This window comes from Terrapene carolina, unplaced genomic scaffold (genome assembly GCF_002925995.2).
Source record: "Terrapene carolina triunguis isolate 2854851 unplaced genomic scaffold, T_m_triunguis-2.0 Scaffold580, whole genome shotgun sequence".
NCBI lineage: Eukaryota > Metazoa > Chordata > Testudines > Emydidae > Terrapene > Terrapene triunguis.
Window position 1 is genome coordinate 467166 of NW_020664931.1, and position 22050 is coordinate 489215.

Here is a 22050-nt window from a genome sequence, read left to right on the forward strand (position 1 = left end):
GGGAACTAGTGACTGCAATGTGTGTGTGCCCTGCTGCTGAACCTGCCCCCGCGTCTGTACCCTGGTAAAGGTGACTGTCCTGTCCAATTACCAACCCCCTTCCCCCCCTTCAAACAGACTCTCCTCTAAAAGAACATGATGGAAACAGTAATTAACAGAAACGTATTTTTTATTAGCAACTACACATGAAACTGGGGGATGAAACTGGGACGGGGGCTTGGGTGAGGCGGGAAGGAAAGGACTTATCAAATTTTGGGGAATGACAGCCTTCTGCTCCTTGAGCAGTCTGCAGGGGTGGAGTGAGAGTTTTCACGGACTCTGCCGCCCCTCCTTCTTGGGACTTTGGGTGAGGGGGGTATGGGACTTTGTGGCGGGGGAGGGCGGTTACAGATAGACTGCAGCGGGGCTCTGTCCTCCTGCCTACGGTCCTGCAGAAAAATCACAAGGCGCCGGAGCATGTCCATTTGCTCCCTCATTAGTCCAAGCAGTGTTTGAGTCGCCTGCTGGTCTTTCTGCCGCCACCTCTCCTCCCGTTCAATGTGTGATCGATGGATTTGGGACAAATTCTCCCTCCACTGGGTCTGCTGGGCTGCCTGGGCTCGGGAGCAGCCCATAAGTTCCGAGAACATGTCGTCCCGTGTCCTCGTCTTTCTACGCCTAATCTGCGCTAGCCTCTGGGAGTGTGATGCCAGGGTAGGTTGGGAGACAGTCGCAGCTGTGGGATGGGAAAAAAGGAGTGAATTCCTCAGAAAGATAAATTTTGTTGGGAACAAAGAACATAGGTGCTGTGCATGGTCTTGTTCACAGAGAAAGACTATCACATGCGCACTTAGGACAAGGTTGAAATTTCGGCCTTCGCTTTCAGTGCCTGGGGTCTTGCAGTGCAGATCACACAAGCAGGGCAGGACAGCAGAATTTTGGTAGCAGGCTGACATGGTAAGCCGTAGACTTGTGGCTGCTTAAAACTTTAATAGCAGCACTGGCTTCCTTTCACATTCAAAGCAATGCTCCTAGCGTTGGCCAGTTCCTGCTGCCAGCAATCCGGCAAGCATGAACTCTGCCCCTGTCCCACCCCCTCGCGGCTGTCCCAGGGAAAGATCCCTGTATGCTGCCCCTCTCCCGCCTCCACTGCGTGGCTGTAAACCGCTGGTTACAGTTCTGTAAAGGAACAGGCAAGCAGTCCCAATACTAACATTCCCCAACCTAATTCAAAGCAGGTCACCATGAGCGACATCACTCTGATGAGGATTTCAGAGACCGAGAAAGAAAGGATGCTTCGGGAAAGCCTGCAAAGACCAGGGCCGCATGCCACCATGCTCTGCAAGGCAATGATCCCCGAGTACTTGCTTATCTCCTGGCACGAAAACGTTTCGTACTACGGAGGACACAATAAGGCCGCTCTCCCAAGGAACCTCATGCAAAGGCTTTCCAATTACCTCCAGGAGAGCTTCATGGAGATGTCCCATGAGGATTTCAGCTCTATCCCCGGACATATAGACCGGATTTTACTGTAGCTGCACTGGCAGGGACTAAACAGTAGAGCGCCTAGGGCAAACCAATCATGATAAACTGGACATCGTTAGATTTTTTTGCAGTAGTTGCACTGCCAAGGACTGAAACGTTAAGCGCCTAGGGCAAACTAATCATGAAAAACCCATTGTTAATATTGTTAATATTCCTGTTCTGTTCAAAATAAATGTTTTCATGTTTAAAACACTTACCGACTGATCCTTCCCCTGATTTTGGGTCCAGGTTAACGCCTGGGGACGGTTGGTAGGGGATCTCTGTAAAGGTGATGAAGAGATCCTGGCTGTCGGGGAAATCAGCGTTGTAAGCGCTGTCGACTGCCTCGTCCTCCTCATCTCCTTCCTCATCTTCCCCGTCCGCTAACATCTCTGAGGAACCGGCCGTCGACAATATCCCATCCTCAGAGTCCACGGTCAGTGGTGGGGTAGTGGTGGCGGCCGCACCTAGGATGGAATGCAGTGCCTCGTAGAAACGGGATGTCTGGGGCTGGGATCCGGAGCGTCTGTTTGCCTCTTTGGTCTTCTGGTAGCCTTGTCTCAGCTCCTTGATTTTCACGCGGCACTGCGTTGCATCCCGGCTGTATCCTCTCTCTGCCATGGCTTTTGAGATCTTCTCGTAGATCTTTGCATTCCGTCTTTTCTATCGCAGCTCGGAAAGCACGGACTCATCGCCCCACACAGCGATCAGATCCAAGACTTCCCGATCAGTCCATGCTGGGGCCCTCTTTCTATTCTGAGATTGCATGGCCATCTCTGCTGGAGAGCTCTACATCGTTGCCAGTGCTGCTGAGCTCGCCACGATGTCCAAACAGGAAATGAGATTCAAACTGGCCAGACAGGAAAAGGAATTCAAATTTTCCCGGGGCTTTTCCTGTGTGGCTGGTCAGAGCATCCAAGCTCGGACTGCTGTCCAGAGCGTCAACAGAGTGGTGCACTGTGGGATAGCTCCCGGAGCTATTACTGTCGATTTCCATCCACACCTAGCCTAATTCGACATGGCCATGTCGAATTTAGCACTACTCCCCTCGTTGGGGAGGAGTACAGAAGTCGAATTTAAGAGACCTCTATGTCGAACTAAATAGCTTCGTTGTGTGGACGGGTGCAGAGTTAATTCGATGTAACGCTGCTAAATTCGACATAAACTCCTAGTGTAGACCAGACCTTAACCATAGTGGTTATACTGCGCTTTTGTGATGCAAAAGTCACTTCACCACAAACATAGCAGAAGTTATCTGCACTGTTCACACAAGTACGAGGCATCTCTGCTCACTTTGGCTAAACAGAAATGTGTCCCTTTGCAAAATCAAACACTGACAAATAAGAGAGCAGGACACTGTATGATTTCTAGAGCTGATATAGGGCAATTTGTTCAGCAGAGTGATGTAAGCTTCGTTATGATTGCATCATCCATGACTTCTAGGAATAACATGATGCAATTCCTATCATGTAGGACGCAATACCAGCTTCAGATTGCATTATTCATTGTTTTGCCTAAAAAGCAAGTACTGTCCAAACCCAATCATAGATTTATTCATAGATCCAGTCAAAGATGTATTTTAGTCATTTCTGGTTTAAATTGAGATCCCTTCCCTTTATAACTCACTTATCTTCCGCCATTCCCAAGTCAAGGGTTGTATATACTGACCCAATAGCATATCTTGAAAACTAGAGCCAATCAACAATTTTAAGCATCATTTTCGTTCTCAGTGACCCAGAATTAGTAAAGTTTGACTACATTTATTTCAGAAGCATTTTGGCTGTAGAGCAGTGTAATCAGTATGCCATACATTCTTCACTCACACACCAAACAGTAAATAAGGCAATAATTACAGCCATAAAGCTTCTGTCCTTCTAAGAACAATCATTAACACAATCAGCAAAGAATAAACTCAGAACAATTTCTTCTTACTAATTCAAAGCTAGCAAAATGGAGTAGAAAGCAAAATAAAAAAATGGAGTACAATTTACTTGAGACAATTTCTCCCCATTAGGCATTTGGCCTACATTAGCCCTTTTTGACCACAGTATCACACTGGGAGCTCAAGTTCAGCTGATTATCCACCACAATCCCCAAAACTTTTTCAGAGTCACTGCTTCTCAGGATAGAGTCCCCCATCAAGTAAGAATGGCCTGTATTCTTTGTTTCTTGGATATGTAAGTAAGGAAACATGGTGTAGATGCAGGGAGGTGGTATTACCTTTATATATGGTATAAGTGAGACCTTACTGGTACACTGTCTTCAGTACTGGTGTAAACACTTCAGAAATGATGCTGACAATTGGAAATGGTAAAAAGAGCTATCAATCCATCTATTGTGCTTATATGGCCCTAATTATTGTGGTATCTGAGCGCCTGACAGGGTATAATGTATCTTTCTAGCATTGTAGCTGTGCTAGTCCCCGGACATTAGAGAGGCAAGGTGAGTGAGGTAATATCTTTTTTTGGACCAACTTCTGTTGGTGAAAGAGACAAGCTTTTGAGCTACTCAGAGCTCTTCAAACAATAAATCATAGGCTTAGAAGATAGTGATGTAATGTATGTTTAACTCAATAATTCATCCTGAAAACCTCTTCCATATTTCTTTCAATCAGGTTAGTTTCTCTAGTAATTCACCCACAGTATTGCAATAAGCAGCTGTTTTCCATACTTTTGCATTTTAAAATATTGCTAATGTCAAATTACTTTCCTATTTTACAGGTAACTTCAGTACCTTCGAATAAAATGTAATAAAATGTGGGGTGGTTTTACATATACAGTAAGCTAGACTAAACCTTACAATATAGCAATGATCATAGCTATTGCATACAAAACTGTCTCTTGCCTTGTGGAACTTAGTCACTACAGTATAACATGCTACAAAGAGATTAGTAAAACTTTAAAAAGGATTAGCATTTTATATGAACAACAAAAAGATGCCTTAAGTTACAATAGCAAAGATTTTTGATAAAAGTTTTATGAGGGATATAAACCCTGTTTCAAGATTCAAGGTACAGTAACTCCTCACTTAAAGTCGTCCTGCTTAACGTTGTTTCGTTGTTACATTGCTAATCAATTAGGGAGCATACTCATTTAAAGTTGTGCAATGCTCCACACTTACGTTGTTTGGCGGCCTGCTTTCTCCACAGCTGGCAGCCTCCCTACGGCCCCCTGCCCCCCAGCGCCTCCCGGCCGCCGGCAGACTCTGTGGATCAGTGCCTTCCCCCTCCTCCCCCCCACCTCCTGCCCGCGGCAGTCAGCTGGCTTGCGGCGTTTAGAAGGGAGGGGAAGGAGGGGGAGGAGCCAGGACGCAGCGAGCAAAGTAAAGGGGGAGGAGTTGGGGGGGAGAAGAGGTGGGTCAAAGGTGGGGGCTTGGGGGAAGGAGTGGAGTGGGCGGCCTGAAGGTTGAACCCCTGCTTCTGGTGCTTGCGGAGTAGGGGAAGCTGCCCTGGAACCTACCCCCCCCCCCATTTACATTAATTCTTATGGGGAAATTGGATTCGCTTAACATCCTTTCACTTAAAGTCGCATTTTTCAGGAACATAGCTACAACGTTAAGTGAGGAGTTACTGTATAAGTGAATTTCTAACTGACTGGAGATAGGAAGAAGCTTTCCATGTTGATAGATCATTCTTTGATTATCTACTGAAGTGTTTCTTGCATCTTTTTCTGAAACATCTGGTACTGACCACTATCAGAGACTGGATAGTATATTAGATGAATCACTGATCTGATTTGCTTTAGTAATTTCTATGTTCTTATACTAATCTGAACTTTCTGTAAATATATTTATTTATCCCTACTATCTTTAATAGATTTTGTATGTGAGACTATAGAGTTCATTTTCCATCTGAAAGATTTGTCTTTCTCTGCAGGTTTTTCCTAATGTGCTATATGTTTGTGAACTTGGCCTGTGCAGTGCAGACTCTTTTATGCACTCCAAACTGGAGACCTCGTTTCAAGTACTACCATTGGTAGGAAATCTTTTTATGTACACTTCTTATTTAGAAGAGCCAAATCTAATGCCTAATTTTGGTTTGTATTTGTTGTTTGTTTTGCATTCATTGGACATTTTCAGTAGCAAAACTGTTTTCAACAATTTATAGATTCACAACATTAATACAAGAGGAAAAACAACAGTAGAGGAGAGGGTTTGGAAAAATATTTTTCCCTGTTCATTTCAGTTAGTTCTAAGTTTGATGCAGATTGGAAGCAAGACAGAAATAGTTATGAACAAGAACACACATAATGATAGCTGTAGTTAAAGCCACATAGGGGCTTATTTCAGGAGTGGGTGAGGTTCTGTGGCCTGCAATGTGCAAGAGGTCAGACTAGACGATCACTATGGTCCCTTCTGACCTTTAAGTCTATGAGTTTATGAACATAACCTCTATGCAGCCTTAATTCAGCCCCCTTAGTATATCTATTATCATACAATCTTTAATTACACACTTACATACATAATTACATTTCTACAGGACCCATTGCTCTAGTCCTAAAAAAAAAAGCAGTTACCGGAGCACATGATTTTGCCATATAAATAATATTTATTTTGGACTTAAAATGGATGCATGAATCTATTTGCACACACTTTCATTACATGATTTCTCTTCTTGACTAGGTAGTTATGTTTGCTGCATAGTTTCAAGAAGTACTGGAACACTGTTCTGGCTGTTCAAAAAAGTGCCAGAACAGCATTCCAGAGTGTTTTGGCACAACTCAAGCACTAACTGGATCCCTGCCTCATGCAGTGAATGAGTAGTTAATTCAATATTTATTTTTATCTTTATCATTCAGTGTGTGGCCCCAGGCCCTGTTTAATGCACACTATCCAAACCCTCAAAAGATAAATACAAAATTATTTATTTCCTCCTTGGAGTTTCTGTGGAGCTCTCTCTATAGTATCCAAGTGTTTCATAAACATTACTAAATTTAGATGGTATTATTTATCCCTGTTTTGCACATGAGAAACTGAAGCACAGAGAGTTTAAGGCCAAAGTTTTCAAAAGTGTCCACTAATTTTGAGTGCCCAATTTGAGAAGTTTATGGTCTGATTTTTCGAAGTACTTAGTATTTTTACAGTATTTAATGTTCAAAGCACAGCTCCAATCAGTTTCAGTTGCAGCTGAAAGCACTTGGTCTTCAATTACAGCATCATATAAAAATCTCATATAATTATATTAATGTTCTATTTATAACTCCAGAACAATAGAATTGACTTTAAACTCATTCTCATTGATTCACTAAACTTTAAGTAAATTAGAAATCTGATTTTAAACATTATGTTCAATTTTGAATCGAATTTGTTCATGCAGTTGTTTCAAATATGTACCCCAATTTGGTATTTGCATGAGCCAGTGATCTGTTGTGCATGTGCAGTTACCCAAGTAGTCATTACATTGGTGGTAATTGTAGTGCACATACTTTTGAAAATGAATGGGTGCTTGGATTCAGCTACCACATCTAAATGTTTTTCTTTTTATTCTTTTATAACCTTCAAGAAGCGGCATACATTTGTGCTCCAAAACATACACCCAGACTGAATCTGGAATGTATACTGTGCTACCCTTTTCATTTACATGCAAAGATTAGCGCTCATTAAGTTATTTTCTGACATTGGTTCTCTTTTACTTAGCATTTTATTATCTTTTGAAAGTGCCAATTAAAGAATTTGAACTTTTTATTACTCAAATTTTATACTAACATTGTGTGGGATTCTGAAGTAGTATGCAGATTCCCAGCGAATATCTGTGAAACTCACTGACAATGTGTGTGCTTGAACCCCCTCTAGTACTGGTCAACAAAGAGGATGACAGCATACTACTGCTGTTAGTTACTTCATTAGCTCAAGGGGCAGAGGTCTGTGCTGTAGATGTTAAGGTTCCAACTGTGCTGCAGGCTCATGTCGGTGTCAATATTATTCCACATGATGGAATTTTTTCCCCCGTTTTCTTTTTTTAAAACCTAGGAAATTACATACAGAAAACTATGATAAAAATGTTAAGGTTGCAAAGCCAAGTTCTCAAAAGTTAGGAAATGTCAGAATTAAGTTTGCATTTTATAGATGAGGAAATTGAGACAGGCAAAATTATTTGCCCATGGCCACACCTGAATCAGTGACAGAACCAGGATTAGAACAGGAGGCTTATTGACTCCCAACTCTGTGCACTTTCTTCCAGATCACACTCTGTTACTATCAGTGTTATTGTGTATCCACAATTTCCATTGACTATAGTTGCAATCATGAGTGCTCACCGCTTCTGAAAAATCAGGTCCAAGGTGTCTCAAGTTGGGCACTCCAAAAAAAAAAAAAAAAAAGAGGAACACACAATTAGTAGCAACCCATGAAAGCAATGAAGAAGTTAGAGCTTCTGTGAAAAAGATAAGAAAGAGTTAGGCAAGTTAATTATTCAATTACTGTTAATGTGACACGCAGGAGTGCTGCAAAGAGACTATTTATTTTTTTTATTTCCTGTTCCCAATCATCTGATATGGATCAGGATTACCCTGTCATGTGGCAGGGTCATCCCACTGTCCCCAGTGGCACTATTACACATCTTCTCTTTCATTTGAAAAGTAAAAGCAAACATGACATTATAACTGAAAAAAAAGCCTTGCTGCAAACTAATAGAGCCAAACTCCTCATTTTTTATAAAATGTAAACAGATTATATGACACTGTGTACCTTCCCCCTCGCCCTTCTAGCCCCAAAGCCATCAATCAGCTACTAAATCTGAGTACTGCAGCACTGTCGCTTGAGCTAAAGGACTTTAGCTGGAAGCATGAAAAGGCTGTTATCCTCTCTTGACCAACCACTGGAAGAGGACAGGTAACATATTGAAAGAGCGTTACATATGCTGAAGTAGCCTGCTTTTACAGAAACCATAGCCAAGGACATATATTTGGCAAACTTTCTAAGAGATAGCATTGATAAGTGGCTCCGGCTTGGATCTGCCCTATTTGAGATCTGGATTCCCAACTTGTGTGAACTGTGATGCCTTGTTCAGTAATAACTTGTGAAGTTCACAGAACTGTTAACACCAAGTTGTAGTATTGAATCTACAACTAAGGGTGAAATTTTGGTCCCATTGAAGTCAATGGGAATAGGATTCCAGGATTTTCCCTTGGTTCAAGCATTGTGCATTTTCCCTTAGGCCAAAGGGTATTTTAATTGGGAGGAAAAAAAGAATATTTATTTTATCTATGTCCTGCCTGGAGTCTCAGCTCTTTGTGCAAACTGCTGAAGTGAAATGCCCTGAGATGGTTGCTTAGGCCAGGTCTACACTAACACCCCAATTCGATCTAAGGTACGCAACTTCAGCTACGTGAATAACGTAGCTGAAGTCGACATACCTTAGTTCGAATTTACCGCGGTTCAGACGCGGTCCACACACGGCAGGCAGGCTCCCCCGTCGACTCCGCGGTACTCCTCTCGCTGAGGTGGAGTACCGCAGTCGACGGCGAGCACTTCCTGGTTCGAATTATCGCGTCCACACCAGACGCGATAAATCGAACCCGGAAGTTCGATTGCCAGCCGTCGAACTACCGCGGTAGTGTAGACAAGCCCTTAGAGTTTTAATGGAATTTTGGTGATGTTTGGCAACAAACCAAAAACAGGCTGTGCCTTGTGAAAAACAGATAGGAAATTGGAATTTTTGACACCTTGTAATTTGGCCAAATCTAAACAGATTTTTTTGAAGCCAACAAAAAGCATCTTGTTGACTCCAGGACAATCCACTTGCCAAACTTCAAAGATTTGCTGCAAGTATAAGAGCTCTTCAAAAAGAGGGTGTAAGAATTTTTAATAAAGGAATATAGGATAGAGCCCAAATCTGTCATTGCTAGTACTCATCATATAATCTTTTGTTTATAAACCTCATCCTATTTCTGCGTGATGTGATTTAAACAAAAAACAAAAACAACTACATGTTTATTTAATGACCAATTCTTATTTGTATATTTGTTCTTTTTAAAACTTTTGTCTGCTTATATTTTATTTTTTAAACTTCTATCTTTTTCTGTTTTTCAACCTTGACATTTTTTTTACCATTTTAAATCCCAATCTGTCTTTTTTTAACCTTTATATTTAGAAGATTTCTTAGACTCTAACCACAACGGATACTTATCATACACCAGTTTTTATTATCACATGACATACTTAGGGCACCATATCAGTAGATAAATATATCATACTTCATTGACTGAATTTAACAAGAATATTGTTAATATTGGCTGTTTTTACATGGATTTATATAGAATAATATAAATAATGAATATTTTTGAAGTTTAAAATAGACTTGAAAGTTATAGATGTTAAATAATGTTAAGACCTGTTTAAAACTTGAAAAGAGTTGTAAGCACAAGTAGAGAGATTCAAAACTGAACATTGCAGGCATATATTGAATATTGTATTCGGTTTTCAGCATTTTCAGAACGATTATTAAAGTTGTTGACAATGCATTTAAATTATGAAATAGCCTTTTTTTGTTAGAGAGGTCTTTCTGGGAGTTAGTTTAATGGAAGAATTGACTTTGTAGAACATTTGCAGGTATGTTATAAATTCAAAAATGTGCTTCTTTTTAGGGCCCTTTCATTCCTGGGGATGAGTTTATGTTTTGCCTTGATGTTCATTTGCTCTTGGTACTATGCTTTGATTGCCATGCTAATTGCAGGATGTATTTACAAGTACATAGAATATAGAGGGTAAGATGATGTATTTTATTCCTTTGTTATATTTAATTTCTTTTTTTATTGGGGAATTAATACCAGGAAAATTTGAAATGTTATGCTTGAATGTTAATGTCAAGTAGCAAGCTTTAAAAAGTGACAGTCTTGAAGCCCTAAAATTCCACCTGTTCTGCAGGAAATTTCAAGGAAAATGACATACTTGAGTATGTATGAAAAAGGCACTCCTTTCTGCAAGATGCTCTGTGTCTGTTTATACAAACACATAATGCACAGAATAGCCAGAAAATTATTTGATGTCTGAGAAAATGTCTTGCAGAGAGAGACTTGAGTTCATTTTTAACTTATCAAAAAGATGAAGAAGTGACTTAATTGGGGTGAATATGTACCCTTATGCAGAAAAAACACCAGGTATTAAAGACAAAAAAAAGCCAATGTCTTGAATTTGAAGACAGACAAATTCAAAATTTTTAATTAGGCACAAGTTTTTAACAGTGAGAGTGATTAAATATCGAAACTACCATGGGACGTGGTGGAACAATTGATTATCATCCTCTTTATAACAGCTCTTAACGTATTTGATGACTTATCAGGTCCCCTTTTAGTCTTCTTCTTTCGAGACTAAACATGCCCTGTTTTTTAAACTTTTCCTCGTGTCAGTTTTTCTAAACCTTTTATTATTTTTGTTGCTCTCCTATGGACTCTCCCCAATTTGTCCACATATTTCTTAAAGTGTGTGGCTCAGAGCTGGACATAATACTCTGGCCGGGCAAGGCCTTACCATTGCTGAGTGGAGCAGGACAGTTACCTCCTGTGTCTTACATACAACATTACTGTTAATATACCTAAGAATGGAATTAGCTTTTTTGGCAGTTGCGTTACATTGTTGACTCATATTCAATTTGTGATCCCTATAATGCCCAGATCCTTTTCAACACTACTACTGCCTAGCTAGTTATTCCCCATTTTGTATTAGTGCATTTGATTTTTCCTTTCTAAATGTAGTACTTTCCACTTGTCTTTATTGAATTTCACTTTGAGGATTTCAGACCAGTTCTCCAGTTTCTCAAGGTCCTTGTGAATAAACGTAAAGCACTCCAAAAATGACCTCAAATAGTTTTGCCAGATCTAAATTGTAGTAACTCCTTGAAATAACCATATAACTATGATGATGAATTTTGGTATTTGTGGTGTCAGATACTGACTATTAAAGACCCATATGAGTTTTTTCATATTTTTGTTTCATCTTGGTAAATGTGCAAGGCAAAGCTATCATTTTGTTAACTTAGGTTCCTTAACTGAGCATTTCCATCCCTTAACATGTTTGGTTTTCTTTTAAATTAAATCTTAACTGGATTTATAAAGCTTGTTTCAGGAATAATGATAAGATCCCTGTAATTTTTTACCCTAAATTATATATATGCACTCTCAACACTAACTCTATTTTAACAAAAGTTTTGTGTTGAAATTTTCCTTTTAAAAAAACAAAACAAGAATCTCATTTATGATCAATAAACAGATCCAGAGGGACTGCTATAATAAGATGATTAAATGTTTTGAAGATATATACTATCAGTATTAGATTCCTTGGGTAGGGGTCCAATAGGGGAAGAGAGGGGCAGAGTTAGGGCAGGGACTTTGGGGCAGGGCTGGAGTCGTGCGGGGGTGGGGCCGGGGGCGCGAGCACCCACTGGCGCAGAAAAAAGTTGGCGCCTGTGATAAAAAAATCAAATGTGTGCAACGTGCTACATAGGCCAATGAATGATCAAAGGCCAATCCACGTCTGCTCAAGCGTTCCACTTGTTGCAGCTAAGTGGAGAGGTGGGGGATGGGAAACAATACCCTAAACTTCCAGAGTTACTCTAGAATCTAAACTGTAGCTGACTGCAGTGGCTCAGAAGGAGCCATTCCACAGTGAGTGATTGCCAGAGATTGTTGTACTACAGCCATGTTGTCTCTTTCCCTTGATATATGGAGAGGGTGGCCTAGAGTAATGGAATGGAGCTGGAGCACAGGCCAGGATATTACAATCTAAGACCCCAAGCCTTACACAATGTAACACACACAAGCAGTTACATTTAGTTCAATGGGACTACTCATGTATAAATGAGGGATGGGATGTGGAATACAATAAAAAGCAAGCGATATAGAAGTGAAATTGTTGATTCCATGATTGTTTATTTTCCCAGCTCCTCTGGTATAACTTCATAACTCATGAGTTGGGCATCCCAAATTCATTACCAATAAAACCTTGCAATTGCACTACAGCATGATATATTTTCCAGATATATATTGACTCCAATCGTTCACTTTTAATAAGGAACCACATGGGGTCATATGGGTACTTGCAAGTTGAAAACATTTGCTGGGATCATCTGCCTGTCAAAATGTCATTCCCCATTTTTATCACCTAAAAGAGATGCCGTGTTAAAAATCACACTTATAACCAAAATTTTATATCTATTATTTTAAATCGTAGTACCTATACTTACGATAGCTGACAGAAAGTAAAGTAAATGTTTTACTATTTTTTCAGTTTACTTTGTGTATATGACAGCACTTGTCTGTTGTGAGTTTCACAGTGTTGCTCCATAGTCAGTCAGTTATTCTTGTTGATTGTGTGGATATTGCACCACTAATCAGTAAGAAGGAAATTTGCAGAAAAATAAAATAAAATGTGATTCATAAAACTATACAAATTATTAGAGGGGTAGGCAAAGTACCAGGAACTATTTTAAGACTCATTTTTAAATTTAACTAGATTTCAGGTTAAAAGTACACTTTATTTTTAAGGTTTGTGCATCTCTTGCTGGCAGTAGTTTAGTGTGGGTGTCGGGGGGGGGTGTTAATTCATTTTTTTCAAAAAAGGATTTAAAAATACAATTTAATGCATCCATATCTTAGATTCTTTTTTGAGTATGTCAGTTTAGATCCCTCTGAAGGTTGGAGGTGCTGCAGAGCTTCAGAGGTGCTCATATGCCCCATACTGAATTTTTTGCCTAGCAGTGTCTGGTGGGGCCATGAATATACCCTTAAGCCTCCTTATGCGCCCATGTGAGGATATAAAAGGGGGAGCAACTCTCACCCTCATTCAGTTTCCTCTTACTGACCATGGCAAGAAGATGGGACCAACCCCTTTCTAACTTTTAAAACTTACTATGGTGAAGAATCTTCACCCCTTCTTCTTATTAATTTCTTTGTTTATTTTTCCTTTGGGCTTTCCTTCCCCCTCCCCACCCCCCAAACCCTCAAGAAAGAAAGAAGTTAGGACAGATGGGAGAGACCACCTGTACTGTGGGGTGAGGTGTTTCACTCCAACCATTAACTATGACAGACTCTAAACTCATTGGTGTAAACCCTGACCTTCCTGCAATAGACTAATACCCATCATAGACTAGCTAGGGAAGCATACATCACTGATAAGTGTGCTATTTGCAATTTCTTTTTTTCTTGCCTGGAAGTCCTGAGATGCGAGCTTCAAGCTACACTTCTTAGAAGCTACTGTTGTGGATTGCTCCATGACACCAGTTATTGATTACTTCAAGGCACGTCAGGAGTTATTATTGAGGGTAGCAGATACATTGAAAGGAGGTGATCCAAGCAAACACACAGAAGTTATGCAACATTCTCAGCTCCTTGGCACTCACAAGTATCGCCCTCCCAATCAACAATCCTAATTCTGGCAAAAGGTCTGTAGCACACTCTAGCTTCATTCCACCTGACTTCAGAGCTATCAGGTTCCACCCAAAGTACGTCTATGTCCATCCAGCATCATTTGTCATTTCTGACGTCTGGGAGAAAACCATATCCAACAAGGAGACAAGGACCCTAAGAAGCTGGATGTTTTTGGCTGCAAGGCCTATTCCTGGGTATACCTCCAAACTGTATTCACAAAATACGGCTTTCTGATGTGGGGGAGGGTGGCACCCTTTCTATTTGGGCTCAATCAGCACTGCAGAAAGAGCTGAGGGATACCATCAAAGAGAGCCAAATGGTAGCCAGAATGGCATTACAAATTGCGATGGACAGATTTGCTACAGCTGCCCGCTTGATGTCCACAGCAGTCACCATGCACCAGGCCTTCTTGCTTCAGGCATCCAGGTTACGAAGGCAGGTCCAAGCCACAGTTGAGTACTTACCCTTTGACAGTAAGGCCCTTTTGGTACAAGAACAGATAAGGCACTACATTCCCTCAAAGATTCCAGGGCAACACTCAGATCCTTGGCATTTACACCTTGGTACGATACCACAAGCCTTTCCTGTACCAGGCACACCACAGGCAGAGAATGCTGTTATTCTCTGACAATCGCCAGCCCAAGTATCTGCCTACAAAGTAATCACAATACTCTTGGAGATGTCCATCATCTTCTCTTCCACCCCGCACCAGCCTCCCTCCCAGAAGTAGTAGGTTTGATGAGATGATCAAGAGCCCCACAAAGACCCCTCCGGAGAAGACATTCAGGAAGCATCTCATCAGTTTCCACCTTGTATGGGCAGACATTACAGTCAACAAAAGGGTCTTGGACAGTGTTACCCTTGGCTACATCATTCGTTTAGTTCCATGCCCCCTACTCACTCCTGTTCCCCATACCTCTTCAGGGACCCTTCTCTTGAGAGCCTTTTACAGACAGAAGTGGCCTTGTTGCTTTGTCTAGGAGCCATGGAAGAGGTTTCTATTTCTAATATTTCTTGATCCTTGTAAGAGGTCTGGACTCACCCCTGCGGCGCCTCCTGCTGGTCGTCCAGGGAATTAGCTCTCCAGCCTCTGGAGCGCCCTCTGCAGGCCGGTGATCCACCTGTCCTCTCCTTCTCGGCTCCCGTGTCCCTCCCAGGACCCCGGTGCCCCTTGCTCTGGGTGCTGCCCCCTGGCAGAACCCACATGCTAGGTCTCCCCTCCCAGGGGAACCCCACCCACTATCCCCACCTTGCCTCAGCACTAGGCCACTGCCAGTCACCATCTAGCCCCCATTCTCTGGGGCAGACTGCAGTATAGGCCACTCATCATTGGCAAGGTTGGGTTTGGACCTGCTGCCTTGGCCTAGCCCTGGGCTGCCCTCTGCAACCCCCAGTACCCCTTAGCCTATTACCAGGCTGCAGCCTGGGGCTATCCAGGCTGGAGCTCCCCAGCTCCTCAGCCTTTCCCCAGCCCTGCTCCACTACAGGTACCCTGTCTAGCTCCCTGCAGCCAGGCCCTTCTCTCTCTGAAGGCAGAGAGAGACTGTTTGGGCTCCTGGCTCCGAGCCTCCTTATACAGGCAGGGCCAGCTGGGGCCTGATTGGGGCGTGGCCCAGCTGTGGCTACTTCCCCAATCAGCCCAGTAGCTTTTCCCTTTGCCCCAGCCTTCTGCCAGGGTTGTTTTAAACCCCTCAGGCAGGAGCGGGGTAGCCACCCCGCTACAATCCTAAAGAAGAAAAGACCCGAAAAGACTGAAAAAGTACGTACATTGCCTTAGATTAGAATGGTAATGCTCTCCTCCATTATCCCATCTCTCCAAGCTCAGGACTGGTTTGTGGGTTTCATTTTACAGGATTTGTAATTTTACATCACTATTCACCTGGCCCACAGGAAGTACTTAAGAATCACAGTGGGACAAACCATTATCAATACAAGGTACTTCCCTTTGGAGTCTCCATTACTCTGAGAGTCTTCATGAAAGGTGTGGCAGCACATCTAAGGAGGTAAAGCATCCACATCTACCCTCATCTCAGCAATTGGTTATCAGAGGCAGATCACATCAGGAAGATCTGACTGACCTTAACTGTGCCCTTTCCCTGTTCACCTAAGTAGGCCTACTGATCAGCTACTAAAAGTTTTGTGTAATCCCATCACAGATGATAGAATTTATAGTAGGCAGGATAAATTCTACAGTAGCAAGAGATTATCTACCTCAAAACAGATTCTTCACATTCCACTCACTACTGAACATGGTGATTTCCTACCCCATAACGGTACAAACCCAAGATCTTATGTCCATGTATACATATGTGGCACCGCTTGCCAGAATTCATCTGAAACTGTTACAGCTCTGGCTCAGATTCATTGACTCCCCTGCAAAGCATAAAAGAAAATAGTGGTAGTTCCACTCCATATTTTCACAATAATATAGTAGCTACTTCACAACAAAATTCAGAAAGAGGTCTCATTCATGACCCCATCACCATCTAGAGCACTTGACACAGATGAATCTGGCAGAGGTTGGGGAGCTGACTTGGTCCCCAGAAGAAATGAAATTACATATAAACATCTTAGAACCCAGGTTTATCTGCATGGTGTGCATGGAATTCCTCCCCATCCTGTGATGCTCAGTAGTGCAGATACTGACAAACAATATATCCACAATGAAATACATAAATAAAGGGGTGCATGTCTTCCTTCCACCCTCCCCCCGTGAGGAAGCCATCAGGTGATGGAGTTTTTGCTCCCTACATGGCATAACTCTGAAAGACCTGAACCTTCCTGGGGCCAATAACCTGGGGGACTTCCTAAGCTGGCAGTCCATTACTGAAAACAAGTGGTTACCAGTGTTCCCGCTAATTTTTCCCACGCATGTGCGGAATGAATTTTGTTATGTACACCAATGTGGAGGTGATGTGGTGGTGCACATAACAAAATTCGAGTGGTGGGGGGAGGGGGAACAAGGGTTTCGGAGTGTGAGGGGGGCTCAGGGCTGGGACAGAGGTTTGGGGTGTGGGGGTGTGAGGACTCCGGCTGGGGGTGTGGGCTCTGGGGTGGGACTGGGGACGAGGGGCTCAGGGCTGGGGCAGAGGGTGGAGATGGGGGAAATGAGGGCTCCAGCTGGGGATGCGGGCTCTGGGATGGTGCAGAGGATGAAGGGTTTGGGGTGAAGGCTTCCCTGGGGCTACAGCAGGGAGAGAGGACTCCCCCCAGCTCTCTCTCCACGCAACAGCACCTGGGCTGGGGGGGGAGAGGTGCCTCTCCTTGCTGCGGCAGGTCCGGGGCTGGGGTCGGGGCGCCTCTCCCCTGGCCGTGGCAGGGCTGGGCTGGGCTGGATTGGGGCTGGCAGTGAGAAGCATCTCTCCCTGCTGCAGCCCTGAGCGCCTGCACGGCACTTAATAGGCTGCTGCATGGCCACGCAGCTTAGAGGGAACTTAGGTGGTTACTACTGAAATCTATCACCGACTCTGTATTTTACCACCAGGCAGTGAAGTGATAGACCTGCTTGTCACCCTGGACAATGCCAAATGTCCAAATTCTGTTCCATGCTTTCCTTCTACAGTAGAACCAGGTCTTCTTTGTTCCTTCCCACCAAGTCCCACTGTCCACAGGGTGATTACCTAAGCAAGATGCGATCAGGTGAGGCTCATCCTCATAGCCCCCTACTGGCCAAGGCAGCTGTGGCTAGTAGACCTCCTGCATATGTCTGTGTGACCTAAGTCAGTGTCACAAAATGCTCCCAGAATCAGGGCCAGGTATTCTACCCCAGACCCAAAATCACTGCAACTGATGTCTCAAATATTTCCTAACTGTGTGCCATGGAAAAGGACTGATTCTTGCACCTTTGGGAGATACTAGCTCAGAGCAGAAAACTGTTCAGAAAGAAAACCTATTCCTGTAAGTGTGAGAAGTTCTTAAGGTGGGGGGCTTGCAGGCTGATATTAAAACATTCTGGAGTCTTTCAGTTCAGTTCAGATCCGTTTGGCAGCAATATTGATGTGCCATCCACCAATAAAGTCATTCTCAATATTCTTCCATCTAATGGTACCCAAGTTTCTTGTGGATTACTTGTCCACCAGTCAGGGACGGTACTCCAGTGTGGCACCTCAATTTTTTCCTTCAAAGACTTATGGATCTCCCTTTTGAGCCTCTGCAAAAAGCTCCATCCACCATCTTCCTTTTAAAACAGTATTCTTGGTGGCTGTCACTTTGGCCCGAAGAATAAGGGGGCTGCAAGCACTTGTGGCAGATCCTCCATACATCTTATTTCACAGAGATAAGTGGTCCTGAGACCTCATACAAAATTCCTCCTGTCAAGGCTGCTTCCCCACTTTGAACTTTAGGGTACAAATGTGGGGGCCTGCATGAAAACTTCTAAGCTTAATTACCAGCTTAGATCTGGTCCGCTGCCACCACTCCCAAAATGCTAATTCCCTTCCCTGGGTAGCCTTGAGAGACTCTTCACCAATTCCCTGGTGAATACAGATCCAAACCCCTTGGATCTTAAAACAAGGAGAAATTAACCATCCCCCTCCTTTCTCCCACCAACTCCTGGTGGATCAAGATTCAACCCCCTTGGATCTAAAAACAAGGAAAAATCAATCAGGTTCTTAAAAGGAAGACTTTTAATTAAAGAAAAAGGTAAAAATCATCTCTGTAAAATCAGGATGGAAAATAACTTTACAGGGTAATCAAACTTAAAGAACCCAGAGGAATCCCCTCTAACCTTAGGTTCAAAGTTACAGCAAACAGAGATAAACACTCTAGCAAAAAGGTACATTTACAAGTTGAGAAAACAAAGATAAAAACTAACACGCCTTGCCTGGCTGTTTACTTACAAGTTTGAAATATGAGAGACTTGTTCAGAAAGATTTGGAGAGCCTGGATTGATGTCTGGTCCCTCTTAGTCCCAAGAGCGAACAACCCCCAAAACAAAGAGCACAAACAAAAGCCTTCCCCCCACCAAGATTTGAAAGTATCTTGTCCCCTTATTGGTCCTTTGGGTCAGGTGTCAGCCAGGTTACCTGAGCTTCTTAACCCTTTACAGGTAAAAGGATTTTGGAGTCTCTGGCCAGGAGGGATTTTATAGTACTGTACACAGGAGGGCTGTTACCCTTCCCTTTATAGTTAGGACACCTCCCAAAGGTGATATCAGAGTTCCACTTAAATCAATCCATCAACTTACCTATGTTCATTCCAAGACCACACTCTATGCAAGGGGAGAAGGAACTCCACACTCTGGACATGTCTAGGTCCCTTCAGTACTATACTGATAGGATCAAATCTTTCAGATAATCTTCACATCTGTTACCTGCTATAGCTGGCTGATCTAAATGTCAAGCAAACTCATCCCAAAAACTTTCAGAATGGATAAAACATCTCTCCTTTTGCTACCAGATGCTGCTATACCCCTCCTGCTGGCTCTTACAGCTAAATTCACCAGAGCTCAGATGGCATCCACAGCATGTTTTCATAACATAATATCCTAAATTTGCAAAGGTCCTGCTTATGTTTGTCAAGTGGTATACACTGGACTTGGTAGCCAGATCAGACAAAGTTTTGAAGAGTTGTACTCCTTTCTTTGTTCAACGGATGCAGCTGATTGTCCTCATTCCCACCATCCTGGAGGGTTACTGCTTGCTAGGCATCTATACTGGATCCACACTAATACTAAGGGTGCATGTACACTTGGAGCTTGCATAGACATACCCATGCTAGCTCTGTTCCAGCTAGCAGAACTAACTTGGGTGTGTCTATTTGAGTTTGGTATCTCACTCCCAGGCCTAATTGTAGACATAGCCATATATGAAGAAGAAAGAACACTTACAGTAGGTTCTTTAAGCTGCGATAATCTGTGCAGATCCCATGACCAGCTCCAGGCACCAGCGCGTGCCTGGGGCGGCAAGCCACGGGGGGCAGCCTGCCGGTCCCTGTGAGGGCGGCAGTCAGGCAGCCTTCGGCAGCACGCCTGTGGGAGGTCCGCTGGTCCCACGGATTCGGCGGCAATTCGGCGTCGGGACCAGCGGACCTCCCGCAGGCAAGCCGCTGAATCCGCGGGACTGGGGACCTCCCGCAGGCATGTCGCCGAAGGCAGCCTGCCTGCCATGCTTGGGGCGGCAAAAAAGCTAGAGCTGCCCCTGCCCATGACCTGCCATCCAAACTACTCTTGGAGTCTGAAGCTGCAAAGGCTTTCAGTTGAGAGAACTGAGGGAGGGTCAGGGCCACTCCACCCTTTGTTCCTTTGCATGGGAGCACAAGCAGATACAGCATGTATGCATGGCTGCATTGGACACTGCCAGGTAAAGTATTTCAAGCTTGCATGCCTAGGATGTATGCACACCTACAGTGGAATCCATATTAACTACAACATCACAAAGAACTAGTTATTATAGAGTAAATGAGTTCTTTACGTTCACTAATGAGCCCAGACATGACTGTGTTAATATAAAGTCTTCTAAGTGTATAAAAAGAGAATCCAAAAAAGGAAATACATGACTCTCTAATCAAACATTCATGAGTACCAAGAAACCATCAATTACAAAGGCTCATTACATATTTTTAATTTTCCTTCATACTGTTATCTGCTAATTATTAAATCAATTTCCAAATCATTAGATGAAAAATCCTTATTTTTTCTATTCTTTTTCTTGCTGATCTTCAATAAAGTATGCCATTTGGTCAAACAAAAAATATACAAATGATTCTTACCTGTGACTAGGCACCATTGAACACAAAGAAGCTTGTAAATTGTCTTGCATTAATCTAAGTTTTCGAAATAATGAGATGAACATAACATTGATGATCACATGTGGATTTTGTGATACCTGGAAAATATTTTATGCTACTCAAAATCTGGTTATTAATGGAGTAACTCTGATATCCAGTCAGTCTGTGAACAAAATTAATCAAAAGTGTGCATTCTTATGCATAGAGAATCCTGTAGTCTAGAAGTCATGACTGATGGATTCACCAAGACCATAGAGGCAGCTGATATGTTCAGTTTTTGGTTCCAGAACTTCTTCCTCCTTCTCTGTTACATCTGCTCAGCAAGTGCATCACAATTTTTTTGCTGCCTCTGTAAATAGCTGCTCTGAGCTCTCCAGGCCTCAGACCTTGGGCTGTGAGGGCAGTCTTCGCTTTTTTCCCTGTTCTTCCTCTACTCCCTTACCCATAATATTAACATGACACTCATTAAATTAAAACTGGCTAACTTATAGTTCTCAAAATATAATTGTAAACAGGAAATAATCAGTAAGTGGGTATGTTTCTAGTGAAATGCCTCAGGGATTAATTCTTGGCCCTATGCTATTTAACACATTATATCAATGACCTGGAGGATAACATAAAATCACAGATAAAGTTTCATAGAATCATAGAATATCAGGGTTGGAAGGGACCTCAGGAGGTCATCTAGTCCAACCCCCTGCTCAAAGCAGGACCAATTCTCAACTAAATCATCCCAGCCAGGGCTTTGTCAAGCCGGGCCTTAAAAACCTCCAAGGAAGGAGACTCCACCACCTCCCTAGGTAATGCATTCCAGTGCTTCACCATCCTCCTAGTGAAATAGTGTTTCCTAATATCCAACCTAGACCTCCCCCACTGCAACTTGAGACCATTGCTCCTTGTTCTGTCATCTGCCACCACTGAGAACAGCCGAGCTCCATCCTCTTTGGAACCCCGCCTCAGGTAGTTGAAAGCAGCTATCAAATCCCCCCTCATTCTTCTCTTCTGTAGACTAAACAATCCCAGTTCCCTCAGCCTCTCCTCATAAGTCATGTGCTCCAGACCCCTAATCATTTTTGTTACCCTCCGCTGGACTCTTTCCAATTTTTCCACATCCTTCTTGTAGAGTGGGGCCCAAAACTGGACACAGTACTCCAAATGAGGCCTCACCAATGTCGAATAAAGGGGAACGATCACGTTCCTCGATCTGCTGGCAATGCCCCTACTTATACAGCCCAAAATGCTGTTAGCCTTCTTGGCAACAAGAGCACACTGTTGACTCATATCCAGCTTCTCGTCCACTGTGACCCCTAGGTCCTTTTCTGCAGAACTGCTACCTAGCCATTCGGTCCCTAGTCTGTAGCAGTGCATGGGATTCTTCCGTCCTAAGTGCAGGACTCTGCACTTGTCCTTGTTGAACCTCATCAGGTTTCTTTTGGCCCAATCCTCTAATTTGTCTAGGTCC

The 22050-nt window shown here is 43.0% G+C and overlaps 1 protein-coding gene across 1 annotated transcript in view; it reads left to right on the top strand.

The window, feature by feature from the left end:
• LOC112103692 (solute carrier family 12 member 7) overlaps positions 1-22050 on the top strand; it is a 357369-nt gene that overhangs the window by 244427 nt on the left and 90892 nt on the right. The window contains exons 14-15 of the mRNA XM_024195587.1: positions 5378-5476; positions 10086-10205. Of these exons, the coding sequence (XP_024051355.1) occupies positions 5378-5476; positions 10086-10205 (219 nt within the window). The remainder of the gene's footprint in view (positions 1-5377; positions 5477-10085; positions 10206-22050) is intronic.